The following is a 15,008-nucleotide window of genomic DNA, read 5'->3' as shown; positions in this document are numbered from 1 at the left end:
TATTGTAATTGCTTCGTTTTTTATTATTATTCTTACGTGTCATTCGGCCTTAATTTGACCCCCTAAACATGCTCCAAAACTCACCAAATTTGGCACGCAGGCCAGGTCTGCCGAAAAATTTGATAAAATGGACAAACGGACCCCCCAAGTGCAAAAATGGACTCCGTAGCGCCACCTAGGCACACAAAGGGAGCCGCTGTGGCCCACAGGAATGTGATAGAAACACCAAACCAGTGCCGAAATGTAGGTCTTATCAAGCCCTACAAATCACGCGCTGACACCCCCGACCTAAAACCAACAGGAAGTCTGCAATTTGCGTTGGAATGTTCACGTTCTCGCCCAAAATTCCGCTTTGAACAAAATCTATCTCCTCCCAGGCCGTAAATGGCAGTGGCTTGAAAACTTAATAGATGACAGAGGACACATTGCTTAACAAAAGTTGCTAAAAACTCCGTCATTACTCGATTCGTTTGGATTTTATAAGCCCTCCAAGTCGGAGGGGCCAGAGCCAAAACCTCATTTTTTCCCAGGGAGTTTGGTGGGAAGAGGCTGACACTTGGCACTAATTAAGCCCCTGGAGTCTAAAGTAAAAGTCTGACAGCTTTGAAAACTATGCAGATGGAAAGAGGACGGAAATTCCTACAAAAATATGTAGTTTTGATGTGGATTGGACCAAGTTTGTGGGAGCTGTGAAGAGTTTTCAAACATTTTTGACTCTGGTGTGCTCTGCTCTGCACTCTGCCTGGACACGTGACTCACTCTAGCTGCCTCAGGAATGCGCAATACACACCCATTGTAAGAGCTCAGAGGGAGCAGAAAACACTCTCAAACTAAAACTGCCATAACTCAAAAACGGTAAAAGATAGCAAAATCATGTAAATGGGAGATTTATAGATCCGAGTCTCGTGACTCGTTTAAGCTTTGAATCAAGTCTGTCACTCAAACGGTGACCGAGCTGTGACCCCTCAAACAGGGGTGGGTTTTCTGGATTTCTCCATTGGATTGAATGAGGATTTCTCTGTCTGCCTGCATTTTGGTTTGATCATGACACAGCTGCCAGTACTCAAGTCAGTCACACACTAGGACATGCTAAGGGCGCCATCTGCTGGAGGGGCGCTGCTAGTGGCCAGAGGGGCACCAGCAGCGAATGTACTACCAGTGGGTTTCTGTTGGCGTCGTGTGTGTGTGTGTGTGTGTGTGTGTGTGTGTGTGCGCACGTGTGTGTGTGTGTGCACGTGCGTATGTGTGTGTGTGTGTGTGTGTGTGTTTGTGTGAGTGAGTGTGTGTGCCTGCATTTTGGTGTGATCATGCAGCAGCTGCCAGTAGTCCTGTCAGTCACACACTAGGACTTCCGCGGCCTTTCAAAATAAAAGCCCAAAACTCTTTCACAATGAAAGCACCGAAAAATACCCTTAAAACTGGAACACACGGACGAATTGTCTGCGCTTCGACACGCGCGCCGTCCCCAACGTGCACGGGGGGGGCGAGGGCCCGTCCAACGCTGCTTGCAGCTTTAATTGTGTTTTGCATTCACTATAAGAATAATGGAATGATTATATCCCATTTGTTGCACAAAAAAATTAATCTCAAAGGCAGTAAAAAAAAATATGGCTTGTAAATCAGTGATTTTAAAACCTCAATCCTTATTTAATTTCAAAACTTTTGAATTTCAAGTCCAGGTCCTACATTTCTACACTGTACGTGTAAAATCTAATCCTCAGTGTTAATTCAACTCTAACTGAGAGTGTACATGGCCTAAAGAATCTCCTACTGAGAAGAACCAGTGTGTTTTAGAAAACTCACTTGCTGAAGCATCACTTTTTTTTGACGGTGCGACAGCGAGGGGGGGGGGGGGGGGGGGGGGGGGGGGCTGAATAACAAGGGCAACTTGAGGCACTTGGCAGCGTCTTCCTCGAGTGCCTTTCTTTTTTTCTCTCTCTCCCTTTCTGCCCCACCTTTCCTCTTTTTTTCCCCGGATTTGGATTGGGGTCCATGGAAAAATTTATTTATCAACTGCAATGTAATCACTAAACCTTTCCTTCCGCCTCCTCCGCTCTCCTCCACAGTCCAACACACTCGCGCGAGTCGCCACACCCCCTCCTATGTTTACAGCGTGCTCGGACTGTTGGGGCGGGTGTTAATCAAAACAAACCAATCACGTCTTGATCTTGTCACAGGCTGCTGGCCTCTGATTGGCCTGGCCTGGCCTGGCCTGTCCCTCTGTAAGGGACAGGCCAACCGGAGAGCGGACCGGCATGACAGCTGATTGGCCTGGCCGGCGACCTGTCCAAAAAAAAAAAAAAAAAAAAAAAAAAAGACAGGCAGGCCAGCAGGCCAGTGACAGGCCGGCGCTTCGGGAATTCTCCCGGTTCTCCCGATGTACAGTCCGGGCCTGCTATTCAGTAGAATCACGACTTTAAAAACAACAATAACAACAACAATAACAACAAAAACACTCCAGCTATTGGCCACCACTCTTGGGAAAAACACACATTGATCGGAGGCTGCATTCCATCCTTGTATTAGTATTGTTATTATTTTGATGATAAATAGATTAACGACTTGACTTTGGGAAATGAGCTCAGTTTGAAATCGCAGCATCATTTCCTTTTGTTCTGTCAGTGAAACCACATGTAGAGGCACTGAGCACCATTAGCAGCCAATCGGTCTAATGGTGGAAGCAGTGGTGCCTCTTAGCTGCTGGCTGTTGAGCTGCAGGCTTGAGAGATTGGGTAATTTACTGTAATAAAAACTCTGATTCAGAACTTTAGGACTACATTTCGTTGTGTGGTTGAGGAAAAACCTGGTAAACTACACAATCATTTTAATGTCACATTTTCTCCAGCAGTAGTGGTAATTTTCTTACTATGGCAGCGCACCAAAAGAGGGATGCTTGATCTAAATAGTGCATTCTCACCCCAGTTCTATCTTCACATACTTGTTCTTGTTCTTTCCATTAAATCCAAACTGTCCTTTTTTTGCTTCATTTACCACCTCCCTCTGCCATTTCCTCCCCATCTCTCGCCGTTATCCCCTTGCTCAAGGTTTGTTGTGTGTGATGTTGGCCCAGTCAGGGAAGGTATGCATCTGGAACATGCTGTATCCCCAGGTGTTGATGCCTAAATTAATGCACAGAATCCCGATGAGGTTCAGCATGAAGCCAGCCTTCACCTGGAGGGACACATACAGACACTTACAATGTCAGCTCCACCTTTACATTTAGATTCATTTCATTTTTTTTGTATCCTTGATTGTGAAAATAGCAGGCAGGTAGACAACATGTGGGTTCAAGACAGAAAAGGATTCACCCTGCAGGGATCCACAGTCCCTCAGTGCATGGATACAACATGAATATGCCTATTAATGCCTATTGATTGGGACTGCACAGTGGAGAAAAGCTCTGTGATGAAGTGGCTTTGAAGGGCCGTACCAGTGACTGTTTGGCAATCATCATGCAAATATTTTTCATTGTAACACACACCTTATAATGTTCTGCCTCTTTGGCTAACAAATTCGCTGTGATTTTTAAACCACAGAGCTGATCGTTCATTGTGTAAAAGAAACATTTCCACAGGGACTATTTTCTGGCAGAGAGACTATTTCACTCTGCCCAATTTCAAGTCATTAAAACACAACAGTGCAGCTATTTTTTTTAGCAAAAACTAACGTGAACGACTTCATCACAGAGATGGATACTGGAGTAATGAAAGTCTGAAGTCTCTGAAAGTTCATGTTCATACCATAGTGGAATGAATAGAAACCAGTAGCTGCATAAAATTATATCAGAGATCTAAAATATGACTGCTTGCTTTGAAAATATTAGCAGAAGCATCTAGACTAATACAATATCTAGAACAGATATCTCTATTGCTCTCTCCAGTATTAACCACACCTGGATTCAACCACAAAAAGTTCACACCCATTCTCTGGGGTTGTCCAAAGGCATGCTGGGAAATGTAGGACATGTTGTGGCTATTATGTTAAAAATAAGCAAAATCACTTGTATTGTACAGTAAGTTGGATGTAGTAATTGCACAGTGGATTATATTTATGTTTTACGGAATTCAAAAGGTTTGATGAACTCATTCATTGAAAGTTAAAGGAACAATCCTCCCTAAAACACTTAAAAGCTACTTCAAAAAAAAAACAAAAAAAAAAACAGTGGCTGTCTACCTTACACTGCGAGATCATTTTTTGGTTTGGTGTGATATTTCTTACTCTCATGGATGACTGGCCCAACGTAGACAACATAACGTCATGCCAAGGTATTTCCAGCTCAGCTACAAGTTCAATTGCAGAACACACGCCATGTTTTGGTGTCAGTCCCTCAGAATCAAACAGCAAGGGCCTTTTCCTAGACTTTTACAGGTTTTACAGTCATACAGGAAGTGTGTTTTGTCGTAAGAGAGGGGCATGACTCTTATTCCTTCTGCTCAAAAAATTTGAACTCTCTTGCCCTCATGCTAGTGTGGTTTGCTGTGGATGGAAAACCAGCATAACAACACTTTCAGATTTACCCAACTTCATGTGAGCATGCACTGAAGCAAAAAAGAAAATAGTTCAGTGTAAAATAACTGAAAATCACAAATTAATGGTTGGTTACATAACACTATCACATAACACTTTCCTCTAATAATGCAATAGTACATTATGCGTATATGATTATGTGTTATATATGTGTGTGAGTGGGTCTGGGTCTCACCATGTCTATGACTTTGAGTTTTCCAAAAGAGAAGGCGATGGCATTGGGAGGCGTAGCGACAGGCAGCATGAAGGCCAGAGAGGCAGCGATGGTGCAGGGGAGCATCACATACAGGGGGTGGATCTTAATAGCTGTGGCCTACGGGAAAGCAGTTACATACATTAAAATGCTGTTGATAGGAGTGTATTCCGTGGTGTGTTTATGTGCCTGTGTCTGAGAATTCACACAGTGCAAGTTTGGTTTACCATTGAGGCCAGGATGGGCAGGAACAGGGTGGTGGTGGCAGTGTTGCTGGAGCACTCAGTGAACGTTGCCACCAGCAGGCTGAGTAGCAAGGAGATGGCGAACGGGGGAATACTCTTCAAAGGAGCCAACTGCGCCCCCAGCCAGTCGGACAGATGTGACTCCTGCAAAATATTGAGGCAAAATATTTCAAACACATGGAAGTTGAAATTTTGATTTCTATAAAAGAGTCAGAGTGCTTTTATTTTGTACTGGGACAGGAGGGAAGCTGAAGAAGATGCAGGAGAAATGTTTCCAGTGTGAACTGATCCTAACTCTGGTCCAGGGTATTAACTGACCCACTTTAATGCACATTGGTTACCCACTGAAGGCAATGTCTGGGTCTCAATTCGTGATTTTTTTTTTTTTTTTACATAAACTGTACTGTTACCACTTTCAGAGTTGACAAGGATCACTTGTGCATGAGCCATGTGCCATGCCCTTCTCTTCACTCAGTACTGGTGCATGCTCAAATGAGTGAGCTCGTGGTCTAATTTGTGTTACAATGGGATTTTTAAACAAAACTTTGAGAATGTAGACTATTGCCATTTCATGATTGCAACAGCATCTTTACTTTGTTGAGTAACTAAATTCAGTCACCAACATGAAAATTTTCGGCTCATTTTATGGTTCGAGGTTTTCCGTGGAGATTTATTCCATTCCATTTTCTCCATTAGTAAAAACTGACTTGTTGAGGGAAAATTGGAAAATAAGCTTTTAAGAACTACTCCTTTATGCCAACAATCATCAGACTTTTCAACTCTGTATATATATATATATATATATATATATATATGTGTGTGTGTATATATATGTATATGTATATGTATATGTATATATATATATATATATATATATATACACACACACACACACACACACACACATATATATATATATATATATATATATATATATATATATATATATATTGGAAACATGTTATTTTCTTTATCATTAGTGTTTTGAATGTGTCTGTTGTTTTATACTGCTGTTTTTATACTGTGTCCGTACTGTGAGCTGTTAACCAAAGTAATCTAGTCTGATCTAATCTGATCTAACTTTACAGCTCAAAATACAGGTCTTGTTTTCCATTTGCTTTACTGACACCAAAAATACATATAAAACTCCTGTTTAGCTATTCCATGTGGTCATGTCTTGTATCATACATTAAGACATAGATTGTGAGGGTCAAATCCTCAAACTGATCAATCTCAGTAGGAACTAAACCATAACTGGGGTCACAACTTTGGCCCACAACTGCTGTGCCACCGTGCTTCTTATGTGCTTCCCTTCATTTTCACACTTTTAAAAGAAAAGAAAGGACACGGACTGAGTGTTAATGGATGTTTACCTCACTGCCAGCAGCCAGAGCAAAGCCTCCTCCCAGCAGCAGGATGATGTTCCAGGGCATTCGCTCATGGACGATCTGCCAGTTCAGCAGAGTGGGGGGAGCCTTCACTGCCTTACCTATGAGACCAAAATGAAAGTTTGAGTATGAAACAGTAATTAGATTGAAGGAGCGGCGTCATGTCTGCTGGGTAATCATCACCCAGAGGTCCAATGAGCTGAAAACCAAATTAAGGCTACTGGAGCATCATGAATATTGCGGGTTATGTTGGATTTGTCTGTAAAAGATGATGGGTGATCTTCAGAATTGTGGATTTGAGTAGGCCTACGTTTTTCCTTTTTTTCAGTAATGATAGAAACATTTCAGACTGAGACATTTGTTCTTGACTCACCCTCTGCATCGTAACCGTAGCCTCCACTCCCGGGGAGCTGGGAGGGGATTACGAAGAAGAGCATAGACATAAAGATAGCTACGGTTCCATCTGTCACAAACCTGAGAGAAACAAGCAAGTGGCATTAGACATGTTTTAATTTAAGATTTTGCTGCTGTGTTTCACTCTGTCTCATCATGTAGTCATGGTGCATTCATGTGTGCACTATGCTTTGCACAAACAAATATTTACGCATTGATTCATATTAGAGTATATAATCCTTCAATCCAAGAGAGAGGAGATGTTCCCCTATGGATGTCCCATGTCAGTATCCTCTCACTATTATGTGTCATACTCTGCAGGACAGAAAGGGGGCAGGAGAGAGAGACAGAAGGAGTGAAAGAAAGGAGAGAAAGTGTGAAGAGTTGCAGGTAATGTCAGAGAAAGAGGGACTCACTCTCCACCCTTATTGAAGAGCACAGTCGCCCAGCCGTCCACGAATCCTGGCTCCCTGGTGAACCACAAGATCACCAGCAGGGTGAAGATGGTCAGCACCGCCCCCTCCGCAAACGTCATGCGACCCAGCTTCTTGTACTCCTCCTTCATCACTTTGTATGCTTCCTTATCTCTGTCTTTGTTCATGCCACAACCAAATGATTTCTTTATGCTGAGCAGGAAAGTGCAAAGGGCAAAGATGGGGAGAAAAAGAGACAAAGGACTGGTAAATTAAGGAAGTGATTAAAAGTTTATATGTATGGACTTAGACCATGTGCAATCTGAATTGTGATTTCACTTATACATACACATATAAAGTGTGCCAGTTTTGGTTAAGATTTAAGCCAGAGATAACCTTGGATGAGTGTGTGCTCAAAGTTCATTATGTTGTCAAAACAATGTTATCATCTTATGTCACACCCAGTTGGGTCATATTTTCCACAATTTATGTACACTTGCTTTTTTTGGTTTACTTTGAATGTCATTACAAAGATGACATTTGAGCACGGAGTCAGGCTGTGATGATTACCATCATGATGAAATCCAGTACAGATCACTGATTTGTTTTGTTTTGTTTTGTTTGTTTGTGTGTTTGTGTGTGTGTGTGTGTGTGTGTGTGTGTGTGTGTGTGTGTGTGTGTGTGTGTGTGCTATCAGTAACATAATCTACTGTTTTTCTGCTGTATCTGCTGTATTATAAGTGAATGTCAGTGGAATTCAGATTACTTTGCCTTCATCACTTACAGTTTATCAGGTTAAACAGCTAATTTATTCCAGTTTACATAGTGCATGTATAGCACTGTGTACTGTGTACTCACTGTTACTGGTTTGTTTAGTTTCACAGTGTTACTAACTACTACCTGTGGCAGTTTTTCAACTGTATGTTACTATGTTTAAAAAAAAAAAAAAAAAAAAAAAAAAAAAAAAAAAAATTATCGCCCCTCAGTCTTTGACTTTTCCTAAAATAATTTTGAGTAGCATCCCCTATTGTTAAAAATAGTGAAGGTGAATCCAGATTAAAAACATAGCCATTTGTCTGTGCTGCTCTTTCACAAGAGCATCTGTAATCTGACTGCTGCATTTTTTATGTAGAGGATTACTATTGTTGTAATCAGATTATCCTAATTACATGTAGGCTAATCCATTAACCCCTAACCCTGCAGATGAGAGCTTCTTACTTGAAGCCCAGGAACATAAACTGCAGCCAGAGCCAGGAGAACACCAGCATGATCAGCATGTTGGGACAGGCAAATCCAAACCAGCTGGCAAAGTTGATCACACCACCATTTTTAGGGAAGATCCTTTACAGAGAATAAGAGAAGACCAGGGTTGAAAAAAAAAAAAAAAAACAGAGTGAATGGAGTACAGAAACAACAGTGCATGTTTAAATATCTGAAATAATTTTGCCTGTCTGATAAGTGCCTTACTTGTCCACTTGTCCCTTCAGAATGAGGTTGGGGGTTGTGCCGGTGAGGGTGGCCGTGCCTCCGATGCTGGCAGAGTAGCACACGCTCAGACTCATGCCTTTGGTCAGGAGCGTGTACTTCTCCTCCCTCGCTTTCGCCCTCCGCTCCAGGTTTGTGTCTGCATTCCACTCCGGCACGGGATGCTCATCTGATTTGTAATTTGAGGGAATGTGCCAACCAAGGCCTCAGCTTACTTATCATCCTATAATTTCTCTTATCTTGTGAAATCACTGATTTTGATACAGTAGGTACTGAACGATTATGCTTTAATAATAACATTGTGATTAATTACACAGATATAGTGATTGCAGTATGATTAATGATCTTAGTAGGAGTGATAATTATTGCATTATAATTGTCATTTTCACTGAAAAAAGCTGTCATAATGATGATGGTGACTTTTGCTGTACCAAACAAACATGTTTTCTTACATCTGGAAAACACAGGGCATATTTGTAGCAACATAATACTTTATTTATAACAATACTTTGACACACATTTTAGATTTATCAAAAAACTGCAGCTCCTGAGATTTGGATATTGTGCTTGGCCATACTGCAATTTGATAATGTTTTGATTGATTGTTCAGTCTATCTATCTGTGTCGTCCTGCCCTTTTCTCTGACAGACATTTATACTTACATACTGTGGCATCCAGCTGAGTCTTGATGACTTCCGGTGGCTCAACTGTCATCTCCTCTTTAGTTTGTTTGGTCTCGAGCTCGAAGGCGTGGTTGTCCTCGCCTGCAGCCTCGAGATCTCGCTCGTCCGCCTGGGCCTCAGTGGCACTGAGCTGCTGCAGCACGGCCTGAGCGATAGGCAGCATCATGGCTGTGGTGGCCGTGTTGCTGATCCACATGGACAGGAAGGCCGAGACAATCATGAAGCCCATCATTAACCTGGGTGGGCGGATAAAGCAGATGACTGTGAAGGGTGAAGAAAACTGCATGGTACAGAAAAGAGGAGTGACAGTCAGATCTGGGTCAAATAGGGGTCACTAATTTTTCTTAGCATTTAAAGTTTTAACAAGTACTGGATGAGTGAGGTTTACCAAGTGTGGACAGTTTAGCTAGCCTCTTGTAAGCTGCCAGCTGATTAAAAATATACTAAATGTTTTTCTACATTTTCTTTAGGTATTTTGTGAGCAGCACTTTTACATTTGTGGTCCAAACAGGATGTTTGGGTTGGGACTGATATTTCCATTGTGGCCAGTGATATAAGTCAATCAAATACTAGGAAGATGAAGAGGGTGGAGAGGGTGGTGAAGGGGAAGATGAGAAGGATGGAGGAGGGTTTATAAAAAAAATAAATTAAAAAAATGTGACAGTATTAGCTGGAAATCTTTATCTACACCCACAAGTACATTATGAGGCAACCAGTAAAAATACAGGATTTCCCAGGAAGGAAACGTAATGAGGTTTTGCTACAGTAAACAGTGTGCAGTTCTTTTTTCAAGTTTTGGTTAATGGGTGTATTATTTGTTGATACAATAACTAAAATATGACAAAGCCCTTTTTCATTTCATTGTGACTTAATGGGTATTTGCACTATTTGACCCTGATATTTGGCAGCTATTCATATAAACAAGCCATCTGATCAGTAATCTGATGTAATCTGATCTAATTTGCGCAGGTGAGTTGAATCTGAGGTTGCAGGGCTCTTACAGGGCAGGACGCACACCAACCAGCAGTAAAACTCGCAGGGCGATGCGTTTATGAAGGTTCCAGTTCTCCACTGCGATGGCCACTAAGAGGCCGCCAATGAACAGCATGTTGGAGTCCTTCAGATACTCAACACAGACCTGAAATAGACAACACAGACATACATGAAACCTGACTTTGGCATTCATGCACACTGAATTAGAATTGAAAAGAATCAAGAATCAAAATTAGAGCATGCACAAACAAGTGTGGGCCCCCCGCCTCTGCTGCCCCTCTGACTTGATGCATGTAATAGGACAATAGGACTTATACATTTTGGCCTGAGGGTGGTGCTACAGAAAAGGCCACAAATTCATCAAAGCTAGAATTTGCTTTCCAAATTTCAAGGAGATCCATCCAACCGATTTTGAGATATCAAATTTGACATTTTGGCCTCAGGGTGGTGCTAGAGGAAAAGTCACGAGGTCACCAGATTTTATAGGGTCCATCCTGTGAGGAGCACAAATTGCTCCCCAAATTTTATGCAGTCCACCCAATAGATTTCAAGATATGTTGCCTTGGAGTAAAGCCTGATAGCGAGGCAAAAACGTGTTACATCAAGTTTTTTTTCCACCCAAAGGACATTCATTTGGTTTTATGAGCCATAAAAACTGCAGCAAAACACTGGAATCAGCAAAGTCAGTAGCTGTAAGCTATATGACCTTTGACCTCTGACTTCCACCTGCGTATGTATGTGGGGGGGCGGTGATATTGTGATGTGTTTATAGTCTATGACAATATCACTGTATTTTGTGCAGGTGGACACACACAGGACCTGGTGGGTAACAAACTAGAAAGCTGTAAAGTGTAGATGATGACCGTACCGCCCCGGCCTTCATGATGCCCATCATGGGGAAGAGGACGACTGGCAGCAGGGCAGTCACAGCCAGAGGCATACACTCTGTACACCAGTACAAGGCCATGAGGATGATAGCAAAGCCACATCGTGCTTCCTGTAAGCAGACACACACACACACACACAAACACATTGAGGACCAATGATATAAAAACACAGTATTTTGTCATCTTGCATGCAAAATAAGTTGAGATCCTTCATCTGTGTAACTACCAGACAGTAAAGCAGGTGCACACATACACATTAACACCATAAGAGATAGGCACAGTCATACAGTAAAGTACAGATTTTAGCTTTCAAGCAGCAACTCTAACCACTGTATGTATCTGTATCTTATCTCCCGCATCTCTTTAAAAGGCAATAAGACTTTACACATGCCGATAGCAGTAACCCTTGATCATAAACACAAACAATTTGCGGTGTTCTTGTCTTTCAAGATAAGTCTTTATTGGGTCCTCTCTATAACTCCAGCTCACACAAACTGTTTAAACTCCCCGACGTGAAAATTTCCACTAGCCTCCAGAAGCTCAGTGTCAGTAGCCTGTTTTAAATGGATCAAACTGATTGAATCTTAAAATGATTAAATATAAATATTATAACACATGAATTTCATATATCATATATGTAATATATGTGCATGGAATTTATGCATATGAGCTATTATATACATGAAAATAACAATAATGTACCTATATTTCATATGTTTAATAGATCAATGTATACTTTAATGCAATCCTAGTTCATTTTCATCATGTTTTGATTCAAACAGTGCTGTGGTAATTTCTGGATATGATTTTCCTCTGCACTTGCCCCCTCTTTAATGGTGCACTGTCACTCCTCTGTCGAAGCATATGGGCTCAAATGTGTGTTAAAATCCATAGCATGTTGTTCATCATCCACTCTCTCTCAAGCATTTGGAGAAAATCACCAACTTGCAAATAAGAAAAAAGAAAAAACGGAGCTTTACGTCTGTGAAGCTTCGTTTTTGCACACATGCAGCTGACTACATGTTTTTGGGCCGTCCAGCTGCAGCGTTTAGACACACGGGCCACAATATTCCATGAAAACATTTAGGCAGAACTTGTTGGGGGCTCAGGGTTATTAGGTGGCTGTGCCTCTGATGGAATTTGGCCTTGGAAAGAGATGTTTTGTTGTCTTTAGTGGTTGACATTGAAGATCTGCTCAGTGATAAGTGTCGTGGACACACATGGCCACAGTTAAGCGATATTTGCTGTGTAATAGGTTGGTGTTTTCATGTTTTCTTTGTCAGACAGAATATTTATGTTTCTCGTTACTGTTAATAAATTTCAAGTTTCAAGTTGAAAGGTCAGTGAAACAGGCTGTATTGAAGGATTGAAGTAATATTTGAAATATTACTACTAAATATTGCTGAAATGCACGTGCACACAGGTTTTTTTTTACTTCACCAATTGTATATTATGTACTAATCTGCTTCATCTCTGGCCTGGTACTGATAACCTAAAGCCAGAAAATTTATATAATAGTTATATTTTCAGTATTGTTTCAGGGCATATATTTTCTATTTACTTTTAATTTGGTTGCATCTGTGCTTGTCTTCTTCTTCTTTTTCCTGTTGTTTCTCAGTCCTGCTAAAAAAAAAACAAACAAAAAAAAAAAAAACACGATCCATGTGCGGCTTTTTTGCCTCGTGGCTCGTTTGCTTGTGTTAAATGGTTTTAAATATTATAAACAAAACATTTCTCTCTTTTTATTTGAATCCTCTGCCTTTGAAGACAGTACAAATGCGATGCCACCGTCAGACCACATCACAAGCACTTGGTGTCTGTTTCAGATTGCAAAGGCACTGAAACCCCTCTGGACAACACTTGTGCTGCGGGACATCAATCAACACATTAATACAGAAGTTAACAGCTCAGTTAATAATCTAATGCCACTATTTGCCTTGCTTTACACACACACACACACACACACACACGCACATGTACACACACACACACATAAACAAACACACTTACTGGTGTTGGGCTGAGCAGCGGCAGGGGAAGGATGAGGAGCGGCGTGAGGACAATGATGATGTAGTTTCTGTGGTGCCACAGCCACCTTGACATGATTCTCCAGAAAGAGATCAACCAACAGGTGAAAAACTATCCAGTAATCTCCCAGGTAACTAAACGGAAAGCTGACAAAGGCCAAATACTCCAGGTGAAGCGGATAGGTACACCTACAGCCACACACCTGGGCCAGGGAACTCAGAGGTAAAGCACAGGTGAGCGGCTGCTCAAGAAAAGGAGAGACGAGTTCCACGCAGAGATCTTAAAACAGAACCTGTGTGGTAATGAAGCTAATAACACGCTGATTTGGTGTTGATATCTCTGGTGAGCTATCAAACATTAACTGAATCCTTGACAGAGAGGGAGACAGGAGATATTGAGGTAGAGAGGAAGGTAAAAGTAAAGGGAGAGAGAGAGAGAGAGAGAGAGAGAGAGAGAGATAGCCAAACAATAGAAAGCTTTATCATCTAGAGGAAGGTATAACCAAAGGTCAGGTGTTATTCACATGCACATAGACACAGCCAAGACTAAGGCCAGGAGTAGGCAGGCACTGAGGGGCTGACATAAGGCCTTCAAACCACACACTGATCCTAACTATTTAGCTAATGAGCTTTTGTTTTGTTTTGACCTGTATTGCACAGACCTATTATAGAAGGCCCTCATTCCCAAGTAAGTACAAAAAAGCTATGAACAGTACTTACTCTCATGGTGGACTGTGACGTACAGTTGGCTTGACTACTGCTGACAAAATGTAAGTTGCTTTACATAAGAGCATCTGCTAAATGATATAATGCAATGTAACATAAAGTAATGTAACACCTTGCATTAAGATGACCACTATGAATTCAACAAGAAAAAACATAATGCTAAAAGTCACAAAACACAAATGTGTTTTGTTGCCTCCTCAGAAATGCTACATGCACGGTTTACAGGTGCAGTTATTAAAATAATTTCAAAATATTATAAAGGGGAGTTATAAGTAGGAATGGATTATTTAATTTACTTACAAGCTATAATCCCCACGATGCCTTCAGAGTGGTAAGCTGAGTTATGAGCAACTCTGAAAGTGATGGTGGCTAAACAGAACAACTGTGTAGTCACTGTGCAAGTCATGGAAGGTGTGTGTTAATCACCAAATGTTACTCTGTATGATAGCCATCATTTAGCAGCACCCAAAAAGCCTATACTCAAATACAGGGCAATGTGAATATAGTGGCTTCACACAGTACAGCAAGCTCAGGAGGAAGAGACTAGAAAAAAAACAAAACATAAACCATAAAGACTGATAGGCACAAGTCTAATCTTCAGAAATGTCCACATTTAAAACAGGACCTCAGTGATTTCTAACGCTTGTTTTATACATAACTTATTCCTACAGTTCATATTTGAGATAACTGCCTGGAATAGCATCAATAAAGTCATAAAACAATCTGCAAACCTTATTAAACCCAAACAAATGCTTGTATTATATTACTCTTGGCTGTATCTGATAAAAATCTATTTGTGTCTAAGGACACAAGGTGACTCCTTGCAGTGAGTACCGTCTGATGTTGAATCCCATCATAGCAAGTGTGAGGTTAGTTAGTATTAAGAGGAAATGACACAGTAGATGCTTATCTGTTCCTGTAACCATGTGACATGTAAGCTGACTTAAAATAAAGGTTAGGCTTCAGTTTTGCAACACTGAACATTATTTCTCTTTGCAACTTATTTTGTACACAATATTTTGTGTATTGACTAAGCATTATGTTAAAA

The 15,008-nt window shown here is 41.1% G+C and overlaps 1 protein-coding gene across 2 annotated transcripts; it reads right to left on the bottom strand.

The window, feature by feature from the left end:
• Positions 1-2,848: 2,848 nt before the first annotated feature.
• slc13a2 (solute carrier family 13 member 2) lies at positions 2,849-13,310 on the bottom strand. Of its 2 annotated transcripts, XM_030068071.1 has the most exons (12): positions 13,218-13,310; positions 11,189-11,317; positions 10,329-10,465; positions 9,338-9,563; positions 8,627-8,808; positions 8,378-8,500; positions 7,163-7,372; positions 6,710-6,827; positions 6,339-6,440; positions 4,948-5,109; positions 4,703-4,840; positions 2,849-3,171 (listed from the first exon to the last, which is right to left on the bottom strand). In XM_030068071.1, exons 1-12 carry the CDS (start codon positions 13,308-13,310, stop codon positions 3,040-3,042), a joined length of 1,752 nt encoding a protein of 583 aa, XP_029923931.1. In that variant the 3' UTR covers positions 2,849-3,039. The 2 variants fall into 2 exon arrangements, with proteins under 2 accessions (XP_029923931.1, XP_029923932.1); XM_030068072.1 differs by lacking the exon at positions 13,218-13,310 and having other exon boundaries at positions 6,339-6,449; positions 8,627-8,769; positions 9,353-9,563; positions 11,189-11,302.
• Between the last annotated feature and the right edge of the window lie 1,698 nt (positions 13,311-15,008).

The sequence above is a fragment of the Myripristis murdjan genome, chromosome 14 (assembly GCF_902150065.1).
Source record: "Myripristis murdjan chromosome 14, fMyrMur1.1, whole genome shotgun sequence".
Taxonomy (NCBI): Eukaryota; Metazoa; Chordata; class Actinopteri; order Holocentriformes; family Holocentridae; genus Myripristis; species Myripristis murdjan.
The sequence above is the reverse complement of the archived record's forward strand: the minus strand, read 5'-3'. Positions and strand labels throughout refer to the sequence as shown.